Source organism: Nymphaea colorata, chromosome 13 (genome assembly GCF_008831285.2).
Source record: "Nymphaea colorata isolate Beijing-Zhang1983 chromosome 13, ASM883128v2, whole genome shotgun sequence".
NCBI classification, from domain to species: Eukaryota; Viridiplantae; Streptophyta; class Magnoliopsida; order Nymphaeales; family Nymphaeaceae; genus Nymphaea; species Nymphaea colorata.
Window position 1 is genome coordinate 6,096,945 of NC_045150.1, and position 23,984 is coordinate 6,120,928.

The 23,984-nt window shown below is 37.0% G+C and overlaps 2 protein-coding genes across 2 annotated transcripts; one reads left to right on the plus strand and one right to left on the minus strand.

Moving 5' to 3' along the window:
- Positions 1–2,093: 2,093 nt before the first annotated feature.
- LOC116267229 (uncharacterized) lies at positions 2,094–8,834 on the minus strand. Its single transcript, XM_031648844.2, has 3 exons — positions 8,452–8,834; positions 8,271–8,324; positions 2,094–2,528 (listed from the first exon to the last, which is right to left on the minus strand). Exons 1-3 carry the CDS (start codon positions 8,746–8,748, stop codon positions 2,289–2,291), a joined length of 591 nt encoding a protein of 196 aa, XP_031504704.1. The 5' UTR covers positions 8,749–8,834; the 3' UTR covers positions 2,094–2,288.
- A 2,165-nt stretch (positions 8,835–10,999) lies between these two features.
- On the plus strand, positions 11,000–22,507 carry LOC116266893 (uncharacterized). The gene is made up of 4 exons (XM_031648350.2): positions 11,000–11,216; positions 11,945–12,034; positions 16,141–16,408; positions 21,865–22,507. The coding sequence occupies exons 1-4, from the start codon at positions 11,174–11,176 to the stop codon at positions 22,118–22,120; spliced, it is 657 nt and encodes a 218-aa protein (XP_031504210.1). The 5' UTR covers positions 11,000–11,173; the 3' UTR covers positions 22,121–22,507.
- Positions 22,508–23,984: the final 1,477 nt, after the last annotated feature.

The window sequence follows — 23,984 nt, forward strand, 5'->3', positions numbered from 1 at the left end:
TCGCAGGCACCGCGGAGTGAGGTGAGACAGCCTTTCACCTGTGGTGCTCGTAGGATGATGGGCCTCTCCAATGACCAGTGCATTTTGTTTAGAATAAAAGGAGTGTAGTGAGAGAGACTCTCTCTCTCTCTCTCTATATATATATCTATATATATATATATATACATTGTCAAGACTATTAATTTAAGAAGATTATATGGTAAAGATTAAATTAACAAACACAAAAACCAATTTGTATTTTCAAGAGACTAAAACACTCATCAAATGAGGAACCAAAAGAGTATCCTTAATCGAGACACTTTGCCTCCTTTAATAAGTATTTCAGTCTCTTCAAAATACAACTAAATATATATATTTTTCAACTTAATATCTATCATCGGTTTTCCTTTTTAACCAATGACGTGGACAGTTTCCATCAGCTCTATCATGTAAAGGTCTGGTAACTTTTGTCATGACCGCTGCTACAACAGTTTTTCTTCTTTTTTTTCCGTTGTTTACCATGGTTTTAGCCATGGCTAAAAACTTATTTACTTGATGGAATGTCAAATGTATGAAAGGCTAGTGCAGATGTAACAACGAGGAGTTTATAGACCAGAATTAAATCCCTAAAGACGGAAAATGATAAGGACAGGATTGCAACATATTCATTTATGAACACACTTAGGGCTAACATGCCTACTGGGCGTGCATCCAGTAGACATTTATTAATGATGCACTTCATGTCCATTTTGTATCTTGAAAATGTAGAAGTGTGGACGTTGGAGAAGTCCAAGCCTGTCGCTTATCACTCCCTTTGCTAGTGATGTGCGCTAAACTCTATAAGGGTAATTTCCCTCTTTAATTAGCTGAACATTGAGCGGAGTTGGAAAAAGGTATGCTTATATAGGAAGAGAGATGCATCATTTTTTAATGCCATAGATTTGTTGTTTGCAAAGGGCAGGTACCATTACAGTGAAAATATGGAAGTCACCTTTTACTCTTTTAGTGCTCGACAATCTAATAAGTGAAGAAGTCGCATGTAGAAAGGTTGGTTTCACCAGATGGAGAAAAGCTTCCTATGAGAAAAACCAAATGGTTTTATTCCATATGGGCTTGACACCTGATTGTCCCTGCGAAAAAGTTTGAAAGTTGACATCAGATGCACAAGAAAAGGCACAAACTCACACAGCACCTAGGCATGGAGTGATAAGACTTTTATTCTCAAGCATCAGGTTCCCTTACTCATTCCCCACATTTTAAGACCTACACTATGCTCATGTGTTTTAACTATTTGATACCTGGACACAAACCTAAGCACATTCTTTACCCATCAGATATTATGCGTTCAACACAAAAGTATGAGAAGCACAAATGTGGTCCATATTGTCTTTATGTGGAGAAGTACATTTTTTCGAAGTTGCAGAAAGTCACAGTCGTGAGATTTGTTGCATCAATTATGAACCATTTTGAGTTGTATTGTCATACAAGAAATCATGATCTCTTTGGCAAGGAAAGAGTTGATTTAAAAAGCCTGTTGGTGGAAGCAGTCGAACAGTCCAAATTGTGACTAACAGATTGAATTGTTCATTTTCAGGCCTTAGTTCTGATCCAAAGACCAGGAAAATCACTTAAAATATGCTCTCGATGGAATCTAACACTTAGTTTTCAATTGCAACCAACGCTATCCTCTCAGGAGAGTTCCTTGAAGCAGTATATGGTGCTCGAGATGGATAAATCGCCCAACAAATCGCGATCTCTTTGGTCACGAAAATTTTGATGTAAAAAGTCTGTTGGTGGGAGCAGTTGAACGGTCCAAATTACGACTTACAGATTGAACTGTTCATTGCCACTTTCTCGGATTCATATAAGATTAGAAAAATCACTAACAATATGCTGTTGATGGAATGTAACACTTAGTTTTTCATTTGAAACCAACGCATCCTTTCAAGAGAGTTGCTTTAGAGAGGATAAGGGGCAGAAGAAAGTAAGGTGGAAAAATCTCTCTACGAGGTTGAAGCACAAAATCTCACCCATCAGTAAAAGCAATCATCAATCTGTATGGAGACAACTGTAGAAAGAGCTTGATGCATAAGCCAGACCTGTTGACACTGTGGTGAGAGAATTGCAGAAAATGTTAACCTGAAAGAATACTCTGAGGTCATGACTTCGCTTGTTTTGGGGATGTTTCACGATCAAATACATCATGCTAAAAATTTAAGTATACAAAGCAAAGGAATATTTATCTTGCAACAGTGCATGCCGAAGTGGGAATATGAGAACTAGTGCTTCTTTACAGTGCATTCACATTGTCATCCTTGAATCCTAGCAATCTCCACCGATTTTTGAAGAGCCGCTAAGAGACTTTTCATTATCCTTGGCTCACCAGCAGGTGCTTGTTCTTTGAAGGCTCCATTCCTGAGTGCTCGGAAAACTGGACCAGAATCATCAGTTGCAGGAAAAACTAAACAGTCTATGTAAGTGTATTCTTCCGTCTTGCCATCTCTAATCCTGATGAAACCCAACCTAACTCCACCTTGTACCTTGTCTATCTAAGACCACATACATGTAAGAAAATGTAAGAAATTGTGCAGAAAGCTTGAAAGTTCAGCAACAGTATAAGAGTGAAGATGTGATATAGGACGCTGCAAGCACTAGGCATCACCATTTAACCGTAACAAGTTCAAAACACTAGCTGAAAGTCATCTGTTAATTATCATTAGCGCCTACTTATACTTGACAACTGAGATGGCTTGAAATGAAAACTGCAGGTTGACGTTTCACATACACGCACATGGTGGTTACAACAAAAGGCCATCATAAACAAGGATATGGTTCAAATACATGACATGCCAGGGCCAATGCTCATGAATGTGAATCTGCAAAGTAAATTGGATTCAAACGATTCAACATTGTGCAAAGTACGTATCTGCGTTTAGATTTGAACTTCACCAACAAATAGTTACAAAAGTAACAAGGAAAATGGACGTCATGACTTATGAAACTATGAACTAAAATAGAACAACTGAATTTTGTTAAAGTTCTACACATTTCTTAAAATCTAATACTGCAGATCATTGATCATAGTTCATTTGACAAAAGCTAAGATAAACGCTTATGAAACCATTGGCTATTGATTGGTAAAATCCTATGAAAAATTAGGTGTGCGGTGCAATTGAGCAAATCAACTGTTGACTCGTAGAAAATCTGGATTACATTAATAGAGTTACTTTAAAAAATGAAAGTCATGTTATAATCTTCAGTTTTCATAATCCCTCTCTCTTTCTCTACATAAATATATAGATAGACACACACATACATGTGTGTAATGGGTTACAGAAAATATCAAAGAGCATACATGTGGAGCTGCAATAATAGTTTTATGGTGTTGCATAAGTTTCTAATTTTAAAATGCCAATCAGCCAATGGAAAAGAACAAAGAAAACTAAAAAAGTCACTATCTTTATTAACATTCCTTTACTCGCAGCTCATATTAATTATAAGACGGCACCATAAAAAAGAAAGGTCATGGCCTCTGTCAATCAATTATGGATGACTATTCAAGATCATCTTTCCAGTAAAAAGTCTCAAATATGATAACTCAGCAGGGAAGTGTACTATGTACGACCAAACGTTCCTAGATATATGCCTTTTTATGCTGTCACTTGCATTTAAAAATAACTTTAAAATAATTGCTGTCCAGTTTTCCTTGAGGGGCCGTTTGATGGATTGGAAACCTGGAATGGGAAAGAAGATTCTGGAAATAAGTTTCCTCGAATAAAGGAATGGGAAAGATCTTTTCCATTCTAATTTTGCTGTGTGTGTGATGACTGAGAAACAAATTTCCTTCAAACTTGTTTCTTAGTTTGATAACTAAGAAAGAAGTTTCAGGAAACTTGTTTCTTAGTTTGATAACTAAGAAAGAAGTTTCAGGAAACTTGTTTCTTAGTTTGGTGACATCTGGAAGGATACTCTCCAGATATTTGTTGGAGCTCCAGGCCGGATTGTATAGTTTTAATTTCAAAATACAAACCAAAAGATTCTAAAAGCATAGTAGGTATAAAGGAAAAATAGAGAGCTCCAAGCAGTACTGTCCCAATTACCACCAGCCATTTCCTCAATAGCTGCTCTCAAACATAGTTCTGTGCCAATTACCACCTAACAAATAGAGAGCCTAAGCAGTAATTGCCATTACTAGGCAGGCAACAGTCAAAGGTACACCCCAAGCATCTTTAGGAGGAACAATGTTCAGATAAGAAAGTTATCAAGACATTCAAAAGGAAATCAGAAACCCATTTGTGTCAAATAACAATTAAGAATGTGCCAACATCACATGCTTACAATCTATAATAGTGCTTCACATTTGCTTATAGGGAATGCAATCCATAAGGGCAATGTTTGCTTGCTTGGAAATGTACTGTAGCTGCATCAAAAAAATTCAAATTTTCAGAAAAAGCAAACTCCCCATCAAACAATGGACAAAAAATGTATCTGTTCAGATCATTTCCGGAATAAAAATAGGGCTCCTTTGTGCCACGTCTGCCTCCTCTTCACAGCCGCTGCATGCCGCGTCTGCCCGACTCTTCACGCCGTGCAGCTGCAGTGGAAGCAGCAACCTGCAACATCCTCGACCGGCGATCGGGCAGGTAACTTTCCTGCTACCGATCTGTCTCTCTCTCTCCCTGTCCCATTATTTCCCCTTTTTTTCAATCGTCGCAATGCCCTGACATGCCTGTCGTCCGACATTTTTTTGTTCTCATGCCCTTGCTTGTGTTGCTCATATGGCCATATGCTTGTGTTCCTAGCAGATAGTTTTGGCCTCCCACGACATACTGCTCCGACAACTAATCCAACCTGCTTCCCAAACTGTCTAGCATACCAGCGGCTACCAATCACTCGGCCGTCTTGCTCTTTGTATGTCCTTTGATTTTGTTTTGCTATTGAGAATGGTTTCGAGTTTGCTGGCCGTTTTTCGTTCTACATTTCTTCTCTCCTTGTTGTTTTGGGCTTCTAATGTTTCATGGTTCCGTTTCTTGGGTTTCGATTTTTGGGGGTTTGGTTTTGGGATTGGCTGGCGACCCACAGACGTGGTACCTCTGATCATAGAAATCAAATTTTTCACAGTAATGTGGAGCAAAACAGCCACCCAACTATCTTGTTTAGAACTATGCCTTTCTGATTTCTACTTTGATCAACAATGATTTAGAATAGCATTGCACCACTGCTTGTGCAAGCTCTTCTAACTGCAAAAGCTCAACTTTGGAACATCTTTAGTCTCTTCAAATTTTTTTGGTCTCTTCATGTTTGTTTTCTAAAGTCCATGAGGAACCTTCAGATGATGCAATTTTGAATGTTCTATTTCATCTAACATTTAGCATTTCAATGTATCCAAAATTCCCAGTAAAGCTGAATTTCTTATGGGAGCATGGTGAAAATGGTTAACTATTTGTGGGTTTGTTGCACTTCTTGTTGTCATTGGAAAATTTGGACCTTGATCCTTAACAAACAATATTGTTCATAAAAATCAAGTCTATTGGGCTGCTTGAGCTAGACATTTTGTAATGTTTGCATGATGAAACTTTTTATCAGTTGATTGGATTATAAAAGAGCAGGGAACATATGGTTGTTGGCTGGTTGAGAGCCTATAGCTAAGTCCTGGACTCGGCTACAAGCTGGCTTTACTCAATTGTAGAGGATGATACCTATGGTGCACATCTTCAGCAACTTTTATGCCGAAGACACTGAAAATATGTAGTGACATTCCTTTATCATTTCTTGTCTTTCTTGTTTAAATTTTAGCGGAAGCAGCTCTTTCTTGCTCTTCTCCTTCAAGTTTTTCTTGCTTAGAAAGAGAGCACGAACTGGTCTTTCCCATTACTCCAACGAAAACCATCTTTGATAGTTATAGCTTTTCAGGGTCCTGATACCTAATCCGGAGGTCATATGGATGCTGGGAAATATTATGAAAACATCATATTTGGTTGCAGATGACTACTGATTTCATTTTTAACTTGTTTGAAAATGTGGTGAATGAAACCATTTGATATCTTTGTGAGTTTCATGTTTCTAAGTTGTTTTTTCTATTTGCGATAGTTATGAGAATGCAGTTGACTGCTCTACCTAAAATATTTCTTCTTTGCAAACTATTTTACTATCAATAAACACTTACAGTGATTTAGAAGTTGTTTTATGGTATATGACTTTTAGCCAGATTCTTGTATCTACTTACTATTCATGCATACTATCTTCTTGGAATTGTATTGTAGTAGTTATGGAAGGTTCAAGCATCTCAAGAAATGACAGTCCCATATGGAGTGATGCTCAACTAGAATATCTTATAAATCTTCTATTTCAGCAATCACGACTACCTGGCATGAAGTCTAGCAGTAATTTAAAGGGAAAAGTTTATAGGGCAATTGAACAAAAGATGATGGAAAAGTTTGGGCCAAAATTCACAACAGAAAAAATTAAGAACAAGTTGAAGAGTACAAAAGCATACCACAATATATGCAAGCAAATTTTGGCAACAAGCGGGTTTGGTTGGGACCCAACAAACAAGTGTGTAGATGTTGATAATGAAGTTTGGGCCGTCTACATTCAGGTAAGGATGGAAAGATTTAGTTGATGAAATTCATCATCATGTCAATTACTAGATCCAACATATGTGACTAAGAACCAAATTGCAGAAATTCCCAGACAGTCGCAAATTCAAAGGAAGGCAAAAATGGAAATACTATGAGAAGTTACATGAAGTGTATGGCCAGTCAACTGCCACAGGTTGTGGCAGTTATAATTGTACTTCATAAATGATGACTGAAGAGTGTGAGGCTAATCCTGCACCTGAGATCCCTATAACCCATATCAATGATTTTGGGATAAATGTTGATGAAAATGTATCCTCACACAAATGTTGAACAATAATTCTCCTATACCATCACCAACACACGGTCAACAAGATTCACAACCTACTGCATCAGAAAGTAGGACCACCAAATCATCAAACAAAGAGCAAGATTAAGTACAATTGACGAGCACTATCGAATGTTATTGCATGACATAGTCGATAGTTTTCAAACAATGACAAACACATCTAGAGCACAAACAAACAACAAATGTGCACTCATATTGCGTGAAATGCTCAACGCGAGAGAGATTGATAGGAGCTTTGCTTAGAAGAGCCCTGACACCTATGTCACACGGGTATGGGTACGCGGACACGGCGAATTTTATATTCTAAAAAATTAAAAAGGATAATAAAATAAAAAAAATATTAAATTAATAATTCACTCTTACAATCTCATAAGTCATAAGAAAGAAAGTCTCAGATTGTCAAACAAAACATTCTTCATCACCAATCTCATAAGTCATAAGAAAGAAAGTCTCAAACAAAACAAAGAATGTCAGGTTAGTAAAGTGGTTCGGATTGGGTCTGACCCAGACCCGATCCAAAACGTATCTTGTCGCGTCCAAGTGTCGGTATCCAGGTGTCAGAGTGTCGACACCGGCACGTGGCCCATTTTGCCGTGTCCGTGTGACATAGCCTGACACTAATGAAGCATGGAGATATGCTGCTCACCTTCCTCAACCTTGAGCCCAATGAACGTGTGCCTTGGTTACTTGAAAATATCAATCATCAATAGTAAGTAGCATATATTCTCCTATAGCTTCATAATTCAATGTTGTGTTTGTTCTAACTTCTATACAATTCAAAACATGTTACTTAAGTTGCTTTATATTTCATACATATATGTTTGTTTTATGGCAGTTAATTCCTTTGGCCTTTCGCCTTTCGCCTTTGCATATACTTAACTTCTACACATATATGTTTGTGGACAAAAGCATCCAAACGCTAATGTACATAAAACTACAATAACATAATAACATATTCATGTAAAGACCTAACATCAAAGCATCTAAGTTAAATACATAACCAAGCATTGCATTAGAGTATGCATAGAAGCCGCCACATATATTGAGTCAGGTACAAATCCACCACAACGAAAACAAAATTAACAAAGTCACAATGACCACCACATGAACAGATTTGAAACTGGTAATTGGCTGTCCAGCTGTCTTCATGTCAACCTTCAAATAATCATCCTTTTCTTCAAGTGTGTTAACACACATGTCATCCAAAATTTGTTGATTGTTTGAGGGGAGTTTGCTTTTTTGGAAAACTTGAAATTTTTTAATGCAGCTACAGTACATTTCCATGCAAGCAAAACATGCCCTGAAAGAAAGGAAAAAGTTGGAGGAAATAAAACGGAAAGAAAGAAAAAGGAAATAGAGCTAACCTTCAAAGGTTCTGGTAGAGGGAGATTTGCTCCTTGGCAAAGGCTATTCGCCCACTGTCAATTTATTTTACCAAAAAAAGCTGCTCAAGATTTTTGTGAGAAATTAACGAGAAAATAAATAAGAATGGAAGAACAACGAGAACAGAAAACACCTCCCTCCGTCTCTAGCTCTCTCTCTGACCTGAAAGAGCAGCCTCTCGAACCTTTGCAAATCGACGTCGGACGGCAGCTTCATCGTTCCCAAGGAGATTGGCTCACCGTAGCCGTCAGACCCGATTATATCTCCGGACGATGATCGGACGGTGGGGAGCAAATGTGCATGGCGGCCGTAAAAGCTACCTGACTGCTTCAGTTGGACGCCTCTTCCACCTTCACACGGTAATAAGAGAGCCCTCCCGCATGAAGCAGTTCCAGAGAGAGCGCGGTGGTGCCCGACGCGCGAGTGAAATGTGGGATTTGTAAATGAGAGAGCGGCCATCTCTGTGCGAGAGTAGCAGAGAGAGACAGAGGGTGAGAGAAGGCAGATGGTGAAGGCAAGAAGATGCGGATTTCACAACGGCCACATGCTCGCTTCCTTTGGTTTCAGCGAGATCCATCCACCTGCTCTTTTAGAATATTTCATTTTGACGGCCAACTGACAATGAAATTTCAAAACCGGACCTTGTTTTCATATATTTGTAATAAGAAAGTGGCTTACGTTAAATTATACCATTTAGCCTAAGTCATATGAATGTGGGTATGGGTATGATTCAAGTATGGATATAGAGATATAAGTATGGATACGTAACTTTAGAAAACATGGGTACAATATTTTCAAAATGAAAACAACATTTAAAGTGTTATCAATAGCTATATTGTATGTTAATGAATAATAACTTTAAAAAACAGAAAAGAAAGTGAACTATAAAAAAATTAAATTATGTACTTTATCAAGTTGATTTGGGTTCGAGCTAAACGGCATTCGAGTATATCTAAATACCCATTTTAGGTATTGGTATCATAGCATAGACCTTATTAAAGTACCCATTTGGCACATAAAACCGAAGGAGATCGCATATTAGTTCGTACCCTCTCATGCACGGCCGTATTATGATATGAATATAATGAAACCACCTTTTAAGTGCAAAAAATCTCCTAACAAGGGAACAATCAGAAAAACAGAAAAAAAGGTTTCTTCTCCATGAGATGACAAATATATATATATATATATATATATATGCCCACAAGCATAAAACACTTTAACTAAAGTACACCAATTTAAAATCTAATTTGAATTATGCATGCTTTAAGCTGCACTACATTTCAACGTGGCATGAACATGCAAGCAATTAGATAAAAAGCCAGGGGTGCTAGTGATGAACAATGGAAATCCTTAGATGAAATCTGCTGTCTAAAAGTATCCTACCTATTCTTTTTTGTAGAGCATCTAGATCTTGAAGCTCCTTTGTGAATTTTATTGGCCTTGATGTGTTTCAGTAATCCTTCTTTAGAACATATATATGTGTTGCTTAGACTAATCTTTTTTCAATTTTTTCTTTGACTCTTATTTTCAATATTTTGAACAGATCTTAGGGTGAATGCATCCTTGTGGAGCATCAAACACATCACACCCCTATTCATGCACCCATGCAACTACTGGAACACTTTCCTGTGGTCTGCATGCATCGGGAGGATCCTCACATGTATCAAAGTCACCACTGCTTGTTTGTGCATGCTCACATCTATTATAATACTTTCCTCTCGTGCATGTGCATCATGAATATCTTTGCATGCATCAAACTAACTTCTGTGCTATCCGTGTGTTGCATACATGATACATCCAATATAATACTTTGTTCAACTCTGTGTGCATCAAGGTCATCCTCTTGTGCATAAGAGAACTCGCCATTGTTTGTTCATGTATGTGCATAAATACTGATACACTTCCTTCTTTTCTAAATGCATCTGTCTTTTCGAAATGAATCATACATATTATTCCTCGGATTGAAATAATCTACAATCACAAGTGCGTCGCCTGCATGGTTTTTATTCATCATGTAATTTCTGTAATTTTCATAATCAACAACACTCATGGCTGCATTTATAGTCTGCAATTGAGGTAAACACACTTACAATAGTAACAACATCTACAAAAGGTGGGATAACTTCTTTCTATTCGCTAGCTTTTCATGGTTACAACAGTAGCAACATCTTATAGAATTTAATATAGTATTCTATAAGATGCTCACATAAAACATTGGTTTCTTTAAAGTCACATGTAAGACTCAAACTCTACTAATGTTGCTACAATGGTAATAGCGTCTTGTAGAGTTTGATACAGCATTCTACATAATGATTGCATTTACAATTACTATTACTTATTTGTACCGTCATATACAATAGTATAATACTAACATATTGATAATATTATATACGAAAGCAACATTACATAGTGATACATTTAATGTTACATTGGCTCGGAGAGGAGAATTGAAAGCTCGGGGAAAATGCTAGCCTTAAGGAAACCCATATTATTTCCTCTATGCGAATCTTCTAGGTAAGTTTTTTTCGATTTCTTGCATAAAAGAATATAATTATTTATAAAATATACTTTTTTTTTAAATTTTTTTAGTTTTTTTGCTTATCTTCCATACAACATATAACAGACAGATAAGTACTTGTGCGTTAAGGTAAATAAATTTCTACCCAATAGTTTTTATGTACCTTGTATGATTGTTTACAAAAGGAATCGTCTACAAGTAGATCGCTAAATGCTTCAAGCTCGGGGAAGGAAGCCGAGTCACAGGATTAACAGGCGCGGAATCTAACGGGGCCTCCGTTCCGGCACCGCGGGTTCGTGAACTCCAACCCTATCGACTTGCCAGAACACAGAGAGAGCACGGGCGCGCGCGCGCGAGAGAGAGATGTATCATCCTTCCAGGGGGGGCGTGCGCGGTGGCCGAGACCGTGAGTTATCCTTGTTCCTTCTTTCCTTTTTCTTTTTTTTAAAACGTTTCTCTGAAGCGATTCCCTTTTTTCTGCACTTGCTTATTTATTTGTTGGGCTGCTTGCTCTGCTTCGGTTCTTTTTCCTCTGCTCCTGTGGATATAGTCTGTTTAGTCCTCCCAATTCTATCTCTTGAACCTGGTTGTGAAAATCAAAGGTCCTAATCTGAGGATTAAACATGATTTAACAATAATTCTTTTCGTCCAAAAGTGAGTTTTCTTTTATTTTAATAAACTGCAGTTGTAATTTTGTGGGCGATTATTGATATTTGCTCCTTAAAGAGGCAAGTGATGATTGCTCATGTAACTTTCGTTTGGTTTTAGGTTTTCGCGTGGATTAGTTTATGTTGTTTTCATGCTATGCGGTTTCTAGCCAAAGTTTCTTCAAATTCTAAGGAGTCTTACCTAGTTGTGAAAGTTGTTTGTTTTGCTTGATGGGAGGACGAATGAAAAATCGATGTGCCTTATTCTTGATTGAAAGATTTTGACAGAAAAATACTGGATTTATGGCAACATCGAGATGCCTGTGGTCGTCTCCGGAATGCTCCTCTACTGGAGGTTTCTACATATCAATGAATTTATGGTTCTGTCACATCTACAATCGGATGGAAGCACGTGTTGTATTTCTGAAGGAGTTGATCATGGTGTTGCGAAATTGTGCATGATTGTCTTACCCTGTGCACTATGCAGAGTTCAAGTGGGATGACGTGAAGGCTGACAAGCACCGAGAAAATTATCTGGGTCACAGTGTTAAAGCTCCTGTAGGAAGATGGCAGAAAGGTATTTTTCCTTCTTTAACAGTGTCATTTTCTGAAATTTCCAGAAGCGTATAAACGTGTTACATTCAAAACCGAGCTCATATAGGTAGGTGAATTTCATCTGAATTTTATTGCTTATGTCTAGCTATTGACATTCTTTGAAAAAAGCTATAAAGCTATATCTGATTGTTTGATATGGTTCCATTTGAATCGATTGGTTTTACCCAGTTGCTTGGTGCCCCCAATGCGTAAGGTTCTATCTTTCTGCTAAGACACTTAAGATGTGAATCATGTGATGAAGCTAATAGCAGCTTTTTCTAGCAGAAAGTTGTGTTCAGCTTTTCGCATTTCTGTTTTTACTAGGGGATGATATTTATATTGGTTAGGGATTCAGTAGCGTCTTATTTTTTTATATCTTGAGTACTGAAGATCTATGTAGACAAATCCAAGAGTTGAGTTCTACTAATTAAGTAAAATAGTAGCGAAATTTTAGGAAACACCTAAAAGATGAACTTAAAAAATTTCTACTAGGGCCAATTTAAATATTTTTATGAGGGACTATTATAGAATTTAAAAAATTTCTACCGGGGCCAACTTAAGAAATGTTTAGTAGTGAAATACTAAGTCACATGGGTGCGCCAACCCGCATCGGTGTGAGGGCAGGTGCTGGTGCGGCCCGACACAACATCATTGATATATTGATTCAAGGTAATATTGATAAAAAAAAGTTTAAAAATATCACCAACTAAAATTATTTATATGACAGTAATATATATATATATATATATATATATATATATATATATTGCTCTCGCCGCACCCACACCCAATTTTTTTTAGGACTTGCCGCATCCTGCACTCGCACCTGCACCCATGTGACATAGGTGAAATCTTATTTTTAATAACTCAGGAGGTGAGGGCATGGCCCTTGCCAAGCACACACCCACCCCATTCCCCACCCGGCCCCCGCCCTGAAATTTGAATGATGTATCATCGGCATGAAGGCTGCCCCTGGCTAAAGATAAATACATCTAGGTTTAGCCCACAATAAAAATATGGATTTTGGAGATACATCTTGATTCTTTGTTTTGGCTTTCTGTTTGTAATATGAGTATGTGAAGGGTGGATGGCATCAACAATGTTTTAAAAAGCGTATCGTAAGCCATATCGGTCTGGCTTTAAGATACGCTGTATCGTAAAATATCGTAACGTATCGTAACCGTATCGTTTTTTTTTTAAATAATCAGAAAAAATATAAATAATTCTCAAAAAATAATAAAAAAAATCAATAAAAATTACCGTATCGTACCTGTATCGTGTCGTATCGTTGCCGTGTCGTAAACGTATCGTACGATACGGTGCCTGTATCGTAAATGTACGATACGTGGGGTGTATCGTATCGTATTTTACGTTCGATACGATACGGCTCCGTATCGTACGATACGTACAACACTGGGCATCAGTGCTACCTTTTGAAAAACTTGAACATTGCTCCTCTATTTATTTTTTTTCATTTGGGAACTGGGACCTTAGACAGGGCCAAATTACAAGATATCTCCTATGTTAGCTCTGATGGCTGCATCTAAGTCACCTCAATCATGGCTTCTATTTGTATTAACTCTGATGACAGCATCTAAGTCAGCTCAATCATGGCTTCTATTTGTATTATTGGAACCAGTACTTCTTTGTTTCTTGTTCTCTTTAGGAGGCTGGGAATTCTCAATCATAGTTAGAAATATAGTTCTTGGGTTTTCATCAGCAAGTTGGGTTCTAATCAGAAGTTTGGCTTTCTTTTGTTTCCTGGAAAATCTTAGGAATCCAAAAAATTATTAGAAAATGGCCTGTCCTAATCAATGGGCTTGATAGTAAAAGTGAAAAGTTCTGACATGCAAGGCCTTTGAAAGGGAAAAAAGTTAACAATTGGAAGCCCACTTCCATATGCCTGCTTGATTCTACCGTATCACTTAATTGGACGAACAAACTTGTACCGGAACAGAAATGATGTTTCAATTTGATCGTTTTTTCAATATCAAAATGGTCTGCTGTTTTTCTTACCATGTTTTCATTTTATTTCGATTTTTACGGTAAATTAGTCCTAACTCCTACGTCTTTTATTGAGAAGTAGTGATGGCTGCTTTACCATGTACTCCATTGCTCCTAATGCAAGATACTTCCTTCTAGTACATTTTATTTTCTCTCTGTTATGAGAACAAACAATAGAACCTAGCTTGGAAAGAACGGAAAGCTCAACTGGCCTAAGCTCTTTCATTTCCACATACACACTTAGTGTCATATGGAAGAAAATAGAACACTTCTAATTCTTCATTTGTCTAACTTATGGAATTTAACAAAGAAAAATAAAAAGAAACCTAGAAAGGAATGAACATTTTCTCCTTTCTCCATCCAAAAAATTGCATTGAAGAGGTAGGAAAACCATCTAAATTGTTGCCCATGTTGCACCATCCTCTTTTCATGGTTTGAGAAAATGCACATGCCTTCCTCAATTATGAAATATAATGAATAGGCAGATGCCACTATGGGGTTTATCACGTTGGGTGCTTTGAAAACTAAAAACCATTTTCCACCATTTAAGAAAGAAGACAAATGGTTAATGAGAAAATGGGCTGCGGCCAAGAGGACAAATCTAATTGCTTCATACTTTGTGAAGAGGGTATTTCTACTTTTGCATTATAATTTCAAATATGACATACCTGCCCAAGTAGACTTGTTTGTCATTATTAAAAAGTTATAGTATTATAACTTTTGTCCATCCATTACCCTTTCGCTGGGATCTAAATAGCGAGATTGAAAAATATGCAAAAGTCTACGTCACATGGGTATGGGTGCTGTTACAGGTACGGCCATATGGGTGCAGAGCAAATTCAAAAACCTTAGGTATAGGGATATGACTGTATAGACACACACACACACACACATGCATGCACACATGCAGACACATACACATAAGAAGTTTTTAAACAAGCGACAAGTGTGTTATCTAAAGAAAGTCGTCACCTTGCTAAAGACAGCACCCGCTTGCCAGTTGTTAGAATGGCAGACTACTTGGACACTAAAGGTAGGAATCACTAGGAAAAGAGCCTTTGACTTTGGTCAAACTCAAAGGCTCTTTATCATGTATATGCATGGTGAATAAAATTGCCCTAAGTTTTGGATGGTCATGGACTTTTGAGCCCAATAATTTATGGATTTGGCCTTGGGTGTGTTGATCGGACTCGACACGGTTAGAGCTGCACTTGAGGTGTGTCCCAAAGCCACACCTGTGTTGGGTTGTGTCGATACTGGTACACCACCTTTTACAAGTGTTTGTGTTACATGTGCAGGAATCAATGAAAAATAATAAGCTATGAGTTTTCTGTAAATTTTCGTAAAAAACACTAGTACAAGTTTTAAGTAGTTGGTCGAGTTTTAGAGGAAACAAAAAAACATTTGGAATATATACAAACATTATGTTTAAAATTTTAAAATTTTTGGGGGACTATATAAAAAATATCACAATATGTGGCAACATTTTCTTCAGAAATTGAAATTTTCAATAATTTTTAAAATATCATAATAAGTTCCTGGTTTGTCATTTCAGTTTTTTAGTATATGTCTATTCTCTCAATAAAGATAAAGCTAGGTAGATGTGGTTTTCATTGTCTGGTTGTCTCTGGAGTTTGCTACTGAGATGCTTGCTTATGTTAATGGACATTGAGTCTTTTCTGTATATGTGTTTATGTATGTTTAACATCCCTATGCATTTAATGTGTGTCTCCACGTGTTTTTCTGTACAACTGGTTTCCTTCTTATGTATATATGTTTCTGTATATCTGATTGTGCTTCCATATGTTTTCCATTGATTCTATTTTAGTCAACTGCCTTTGTCTGACTTATGATTTGAATAACTTAAGTCAGATGCATGTGTTTTTTCAGTCAGTTATGCTTTTAAATTTGTTTGGCTTCCACTTATTTTTTTCAAGACTGGAATGTGATTGTCATGCCTTTGTCTTTGCTAAAATCACTTCACGTTTGTGAAAAAATTCCTCGTTTATATCCTTTGTAATGTTGAATATATCTGTTCAACCATTTGTATAAGATTGTGATTTCTCATCTGTTGTGTACTTCCAGGCAAGGACCTCTTTTGGTACGCCAGAGACAAAAAGTCTGCAATGGCAGATGCTGAAGCTGCTAAAGAAGAAATAAAAAGGATCAAAGAGCAGGAGGAGCAAGCTATGCGTGAGATTCTTGGCATGGCTCCAAAAAGTGGCAGTCGGTCACAGGGCAGCCGCTTAGATAAACATGAATATGCTGAATTAGTTAAAAGAGGTTCCACCACAGAGGACATAGGTGCAAGTCATGCTGAAGCAATACGGGTTCATGGTCTTGGTTTTTCTCGGTATATTGGACCTGTTAAATGTTTTAGAAAAGTTGAAAGTTATTTATCAGTACCATTTTTGCCTTGTTTTCTTCTGTTTCTCGAAAGCATATGACAGAAGACAAACAGAAATTTGTTGTGTCATTTTCCTGTTTTGATTTTTAGTGGTTGACTAGATTACAACTAGATTACCCTTTTGGAAATAGTTGCATCTTGTCTGAAGGAAATAGTGGTTGATAATTGATATAATGAGATCTCCTCTTTTATCCATCACCTTTACCATTTCAAAAATTGTTCTTCCTGTATGCCCTTTGTTTAAGACATCACGTTTTTTACTGGTGAATATGTATGAACACGATTCTTTTTCATTTTGATTTTGTTTCATGATTAGAATATTTCAAAAGCTGGTTTAGGTCTTCTGTTTTTTGCTATCTATTTTCTGTTATTCTGCTTTAGCCTTTAGACAATAAACTAGTTAGCTTGCCTGGCCTTGGCCTGGAACAAGTTATCGAATATCATGGAATATATGTTTAAAAGTTTTTCTTTTTTCTTGTGTTTGTGTTTTTATCAGAATAATGTGTACTCTTAGTGAATTAGGCGCTTCTGAATACCTTTCAGTTTAGTCACCTATGTATGTAAGTATAAAATCCGAAAAAAAAAGCAAAAATCAGAAAAAATCAAGAAAAATGTATTTAAAGGAACATTCATCATTCATGTATATGAATTATGAAGTATGAAGTATGAATATGAACAACAGATTCCAAAATAAGAAATCAAACATTCAAAAATCAAGATAACATACTAAGCAGCCCAAGCAGCCCAAGAGTATTTGATTACATCACAATTCATAAGTTCAGAAGTCAAAACATATAGACATAGTTATCATATTTCATAATTCAATAAAAAGCCTTGTCAATCATCATCTGCATCATCATCTTCATTCTTCATCATCATCTTCATTTTCTTCATTAAGTGCCTCTTCATTTAGCAAAAATGAGTTATTTTTTACCTTCTTGGTGTTAGAAACCAAAAAACCCTCTTTCTCCAAGCTTCCCACCGTCCCGAGACTCCCCACAACGAGAAGTAAAGCTTCTCCACTGGCAATTCTTGATGCAAATAGAGAAAATCTCTCCCTCCCACGTCTCTTGCAGGGTTTACAAACAAGAAAAGAAAAAGAGAGGAGCGTAGGTTTCAAAATAAAACACAAAAAAGGGGCCGTCGGGCCCCTTTTTCATTTTACCCCCGTATCGTACGATACGCGTGCAATACGCACGCGTATCGTGTTTCAAACACGTATCGTATAGGTTTTCTTGACCTATACGATACGTATCGTACGATACGGATGCGTTTCGTACGATACAGATAACATTGCTTTCATGTTTCATTTTGAGACTGTTTTCATTATTTATTGAAGTCTCAAATTATTATGTAAAGGCAAATCTGTCTTCTTATGTACGTTGGACAGTTCAGTATGTTATTCTCTTTGAAGGTCCGAGCTTTGGAAATTTGTATTTGTTTAAGCAGCTAAACATATTGCAACATCAAGCAAGTTGCCTCCACGTGACCTTTGAAGTCCACGTGACCTTTGAAGTGCATTCTGGTTTTAACATTCATTTTCTTCATGTTAATATACTAAAAAGCTGGCTTCTATGTGCATTGCCTTCACATTGGTCCATTAAATAATTTAAATCTTTCATGAATTTGAAGATGAGAAAGTGATATGGCCTTTCGTCTTTCTTGCTAGAATCGTTGTTGCATCACCTTCTACTTTTGGATTTTGTGGTAGCATTGTCTTATACTTTTCCTGTTTTGTGTTTTACCTTAAAATGGACTGACATTATTATAAGTTAGCCATAGCATTCTTATCTACCTTAAAATTGGTCAGTGTTCCCACATTTTACCTTGAAATTTCAAGAGGTCGGCCTGTCATTTAAGATTCTGATAAATTTTTTCAGAAAACAAGAGAAAAGTTCAGGTTTCAACTCTTACCTCGAAACAGGTGGATTAATTTTTTTTGCTGGAATTTTTTTTTAATAATTTTCTTTATAAAATGACCCAATGTGGGAACACTATTCAACATATTCACGCATCGATATTGCTTCTGGACTAATGGTTTTCTTTAGAATTATGCTTGTTACCTTCTTACAAAGGACTAATGGGTTATGAAAAACCACATAAGGACATCCCTTTTTGAGAGATAAAAGTGCAAAAGGTTATCAGAAATACTGTAAGCACCATTTTGAAAAGTTTTGATGCACAACACAGTATTTTGATGGTATAACTGCATTATTGATATATGTGGCGTAGATCTAAAAATGGGAGAGGGCATCCATCTATTTGGCTTATTAAGACTTCGTCAGCTCATTCAGCTTCATTTTTACCTCTAATTTCTCTCTTATCTCATTTCTTCCCTGTTTTCCGTGTTCTCTCTCTCTCTCTCTCTCCCCCCCCACCCCAAAAAAATTATTTTTCATGCCAAGAATTTCCTTTTTCCCTTATCTTTTACTTTCTTTATCATCTTTGAATGGTGCAGTATAGGTACTTTAGGTCCATGAAGACCTACATGCACTAAGAGCATCCACAGAAGATAGTAGAGAGCTTCTACAGTGCTTGGTAGGCTGAAAATTGGTATTTTTTTTAGAAATGTTCTCATGCATCCCTAGATACATCTTTATGTGGGAAACTTAGACATCCATGTGAAAATGAGCCATCTAGGAAAATTTTATTACATAAGAATATACAAACCTCTTGAAGACGCTTAAGTTGAAGGACCTGAACCAATCGTTAGAAGATCCTACAAGACAATTAAACCACCACAAGAATTTGTATCATATGATTCTTTTTCTTCAAAACATAGGGCATGTTTATAGGTTGTACATGCTTACAATGAATATAGCTCAATTAGTGAAGCAAAGGACCATCATCATTGACAGATGCCATGAACATTGACCTTGGAGCCCTTGAAAACTGCAAGACTTAGGAGGTTACGTTTCTCCCTGAAGAGGCAATGACTATGATGTAAATAGGTCTATAAAGTGAGGACAAAGAGCGATGGTTCCCTAGAAAGACATCAAGCTAGGTTGGTGCCTGAGGAATGTGCTAAAAAATATGGTGTGACTACTACAAGGAAACCGTTGCTCATGTTGCTAGAATGATTATGTGATGAAAATGAGGCCTTGGGGACCGATATGAAGATTGGTTTAGGTAGGGCTCCGGCCTACTACGGGGCACCTATAGGGTTTAGTGTGTCGGACCCTGTGTAGTTGCTATAGCATCTTTTAAGCACTGCCCATGTTTCAAATGAATGTCAAAAATGTTTTTCTAAATGGTGACTCGAGTGAAAAAGTTTATATGGATGCTCCTTATGGGTATGATATGCCTAAGTGGAAAGTCTGCTTTAGAAAAAGCATTATATGGTCCCAAACATGCTCCAAAAAGTTGGTTTGATAGATTTGGCAAAGCCATGTTCAGTCAAGGAGCTAAGTCTTGTTATTTTGATACTGCAATGTTTGGTAAGAATTGTTTTGCAGTTTTAGTTCAGTTTTAGTTATCTCTAGTGGTGCATGGGGCCATACCACCATAGTTTCATGCATACCATCTAAAAATGGTGTTTTAGCTGAGAGATTCCCATGACATTTTATTTCTTATAAAACTTACATGTTAGATTTATCTAACAAAAATTTACTGTACTGGTGAAAAATTTTATACCTTTCATAATTAAAATAGGTTGCTATACACAAAAAAAAGGGAACCGATCTTTCTTCAACAGACAGATGTATCCCTAGATTGATATTTTCTTCTTTAAAATGAGGAGTTCTTTCACACATAATTCCTAACGGAGTCTAGTAGTTGGGTGTGAGAAGATTTTTAAGCCAGGATAAAGAAAAGTATTTGAATCCCTTTTGTTATCAAACCTTTATAGTATGATATGAGGTGTATCACTCTATATTGTACAATATAGTCCTGTATCGTGTGACATTGGTTGGTACGAGGCATTACTCCCTTGTAACTGTGGTAACTGAGTTACAAACTTGCAGTGTTGTACAATAAGAGGGCATTTCATTCTGAAAAAGGTGAAATAACACAATCATTTATGTGTTGGGAAATGAAAAATCACGTTCCATGGATGCTCTACATTGGGTAGTGCAACCATTCCAGTGTTGATGCGAATGGAACCCCAGGTTGTTGTTCCCATTTCTGGGATGGCCAAAAATAGGAAATCAAGTGTCCTCTTTCAGTCTTAGCAACTGCTACATTGCATATTATATAATGTTGTCGGGTACAGCATGGTATGTACAACACCTAATCATGCCTGTGAATGTTTGGATGTCTGAAATCTGTTTGTTGCTAAACAATTCCCTTTCCAGGCTTGTAATTCCTGCAAAATTGTTTTGAATAGCATGGGGATGTGTCATTCTTGCGATTTAAGGTTCTTCTAAGTACTGTCGTTAAGCATTTATATTAAGAAATATATCTTCCTTCATTCACCGCATTGTATGTTTCAAAATTTGCTTGGCACATATTATTTTATCTATTCAATGACCTTTCAGTCCTCCCCACATTATTTGTTTTCTGTCTGGTTTATGGCTTTTGTTTTCTATATAACTATCTTCTGCTTTTAAACTATTAATCAATGTTGTCACTAGCATATTTATCGTGTATCGGTTAGGCCGACCTATACGCTGTATCATAACGTATCGTAAATGTATCGTAACATATTGTAAAATTGATTTTTTAATTAAAAAACATTAAAAAATAGTAAAAATAAGGAAAAATATCCAAAAAAAACAAGAACAATGTATTTCATATAAAAAAAATCATCACACGTAAAGAATATTAATGATTCATTATTCATCATTCACAAAACATAGGCATATATATCAGCAACAAATTCAAAAAGTGAAAATTAAGAATAAGAGATTCAAAATAACATATTAAAACATCCATGATCCATCACAAATTTAAAGAGCATCTATCACGTATGAGTTTAGACTTTAGATTTTAGAGTGTTATAGAGTCTAGTAAACTACATCACGAGTTCATCAAATCGATGGTTTCTTCCAAAATACAGCAATTTTTTGGAGGAATCAGCAAAATCTCTCCCTCTCACAGCCTTTAGAGAAGCTTAGAGAGAGGGAGAGAGGATCTCAGTTTAAAAGGATGACGCAAAAAGGGGCCTTGGGGTCCTTTTTCAAATTTTAACCCAATATCGTAAGATACGGGGTGTATCGTATGATACACCTCGCCATATCGTATGATACACCCGATACGGGCATGATACACGGGCGTATCGCGTATCAAGCCTATATCGTTTAGGTTTTCTTCACCCAGACGAGTCGTATCATACGATATGGGTTCATATCGTACAATACGGATAACACTGCTATTAATAGAGAAGAAAGTAGTGTCTTCTATCTGCTGCTGCCTGGTTTGAGTTTTTTATTGCTTGGTATCATAGTTCCAACTCTCATTTACAGGGCTCCTCGGGTTGCCACAGACTTTGGTTGCGAACCTTCCAGTACCAGTGTGAAAGAGGCATCACCTGATAGGGCTGATGCAGCTTCACCAAAGTCACTGACCAAGAGTATGGAGGTGCCAGCACCTCAAAGCCACAAGAAGCGTGAGAGGAATGGCGCAAGTGAAAAACATGCAAAACGCCACCATTCTTCAGAAGAGAAGAAAAAACACAAAAAAGACAAGGGGAAGAAGTATCATTCTGATTCTGATGGGTAAAGTCTTAGAAGGAGCTAAGCAAATGATAATTCTGCATTTTAGTTTATTCAGAACACATGTTTCCAGTCTATTCATTTAAACATGGATAGATAAGACTTGTACCTTGTAAGCATTTTCATTTTAAGTTCGAATGTAGCAAGAATGTTGTTTTTATGTGCTTATGTTGAAGTTCATGTAAAATCTCTTTGTAAGAAAGCCTTTCTGCCGATGCTAGGTGCAATATCCAAGTATGTGGTTTGGTTCAGGCAGGGATCCTCACACGATTATGGCGTCAGAAATATACCTTTGTACTGAACTTTTTTCCATTCAGTTCATTTAACATGTGTAGATGAGACTTGTATCTTGTATGCATTTTTAAGTTCAAATATAGCGAGATTGTTGTTTGTATGTGCTTGTTTTGAACTTCTTGTAGATTTCTTTGCAAGAAAGCTTCAGATGCTAGATGCAAGTCCCAAGTAGGATGTTGGGTTCAGGCAGATCCTCACACGATTATGGCATCAGAAACAACCTTTGCATTGAAGTTTTGACCTCCAACGTGGTTTGATGTTCCAAGGTTTATCTTTCAGCAAGTGGATGATGCTTTTGTTGGCAATGCCGGATTTCTTATTGTTGCAGTAACGCATCCAAACTATTTGTTTATGCATATAAAACTTGGCAGGAGTGACTAATTGCGGTAAGACATCAGAACTATTAAACTTGGCAGGAGTGGCTAATTGCGGTAAGACATCAGAACTATTTGCCAAGACATGTCACAAACTTTCTTCCGGCTTTACTGGTGATTTTCTTTCTTGGGGATTAATAGAAAATTTTGTTGGGAAAATTTGAGGAAGTTCCTTGTGAGCCTTGCACTCATTTTTCTTACAAATTTGAGGAAGTTCCACTCTTCAGTAACAGACAAAGCTCCCACTAATCCTTTGTCCGCTAAGGGTGTCGTGGTTTATTGCATTTCAACTTATACATCAGTGACCCACCTTTTGCTGCACGTCTAGTCGCGTGAACCTTTTGATAGATTCTGATGACAACACGAGGTAAATAGAAATGGAGCTTCCACTTGTTGCCGTGAACAATCCAGTATCTTGTGTGGCCTGCAACCAGCGTCTCTTAAATTTCGTGATCAAACAGTTGGCCAATCTATAAACAAAATGGAAGTTTATATCATGAGCGCACTTGCACAAGCCACAATGAGTGGAAGCGCACGTTATAACAAATCCAAACTGCCTATGTGATCAGCGACTCAAAGCTTCTTGTCGACAAATAAAAGCAGATGACCGCTGCAACTCGATGATTAAAATGACCTTCAATCGGGACTTTGACTCCCCGTTTAAGGGAAGAGCGCTACCAGAGGAGGGAAGATAATAAAAGCTATAAAGACATCCACTATTAACTAACTCCATTGCGATAAGCCAGTGAATATCTGTTTTTTTCTCCTCTCGAAGATGATAAAATAGCGATTAAACGTGGTAAATATCTCTTAAAACTCCCTAACTGGACTGGCCATTTTCCTTCAATTCCTGGCACTCGAGAGACCTGGAGTCCACTGAAAGATTGGCTGAAGGTAGGTAAACATCCTTCCGTTCCCTGGGAAAGAACTGGAGACAAGATACCTAATTACCTTACCCGGGTAGGAAAAACATGATCGGGATAAAAGACACAAAGCTATGAAACTCGGTGTACGACTTTTGCCGAAATAAAATGGCCTTACTATTTATCTATAGGAGTTACATATAATACCTGCCTGAATCAGCATATATGTGTTTTACTCTCCATAACTCTTCTTTAGCTGGACTTAGGCAGAATAGAGGAGGAAGTCTTAGTAGCATAGTAAAAATGCATTCTTCGTCATTACATTAACATTAATTTCATG

What these genes read in the sequence shown, in the direction of transcription:
- LOC116267229 (XM_031648844.2), bottom strand. Translation starts at nt 8,748, where the DNA reads ATGGCCGCTCTCTCATTTACAAATCCCACATTTCACTCGCGCGTCGGG. An exon ending in TCGAGAGGCTGCTCTTTCAG is followed by an intron (nt 8,325 to 8,451) that starts GTCAGAGAGAGA and finishes ATAAATTGACAG; the next exon opens with TGGGCGAATAGCCTTTGCCA. An exon ending in CTCTACCAGAACCTTTGAAG is followed by an intron (nt 2,529 to 8,270) that starts GTTAGCTCTATT and finishes ATGTGGTCTTAG; the next exon opens with ATAGACAAGGTACAAGGTGG.
- LOC116266893 (XM_031648350.2), top strand. Translation starts at nt 11,174, where the DNA reads ATGTATCATCCTTCCAGGGGGGGCGTGCGCGGTGGCCGAGACC. An exon ending in CGTGCGCGGTGGCCGAGACC is followed by an intron (nt 11,217 to 11,944) that starts GTGAGTTATCCT and finishes TGCACTATGCAG; the next exon opens with AGTTCAAGTGGGATGACGTG. An exon ending in CATGGTCTTGGTTTTTCTCG is followed by an intron (nt 16,409 to 21,864) that starts GTATATTGGACC and finishes TCTCATTTACAG; the next exon opens with GGCTCCTCGGGTTGCCACAG.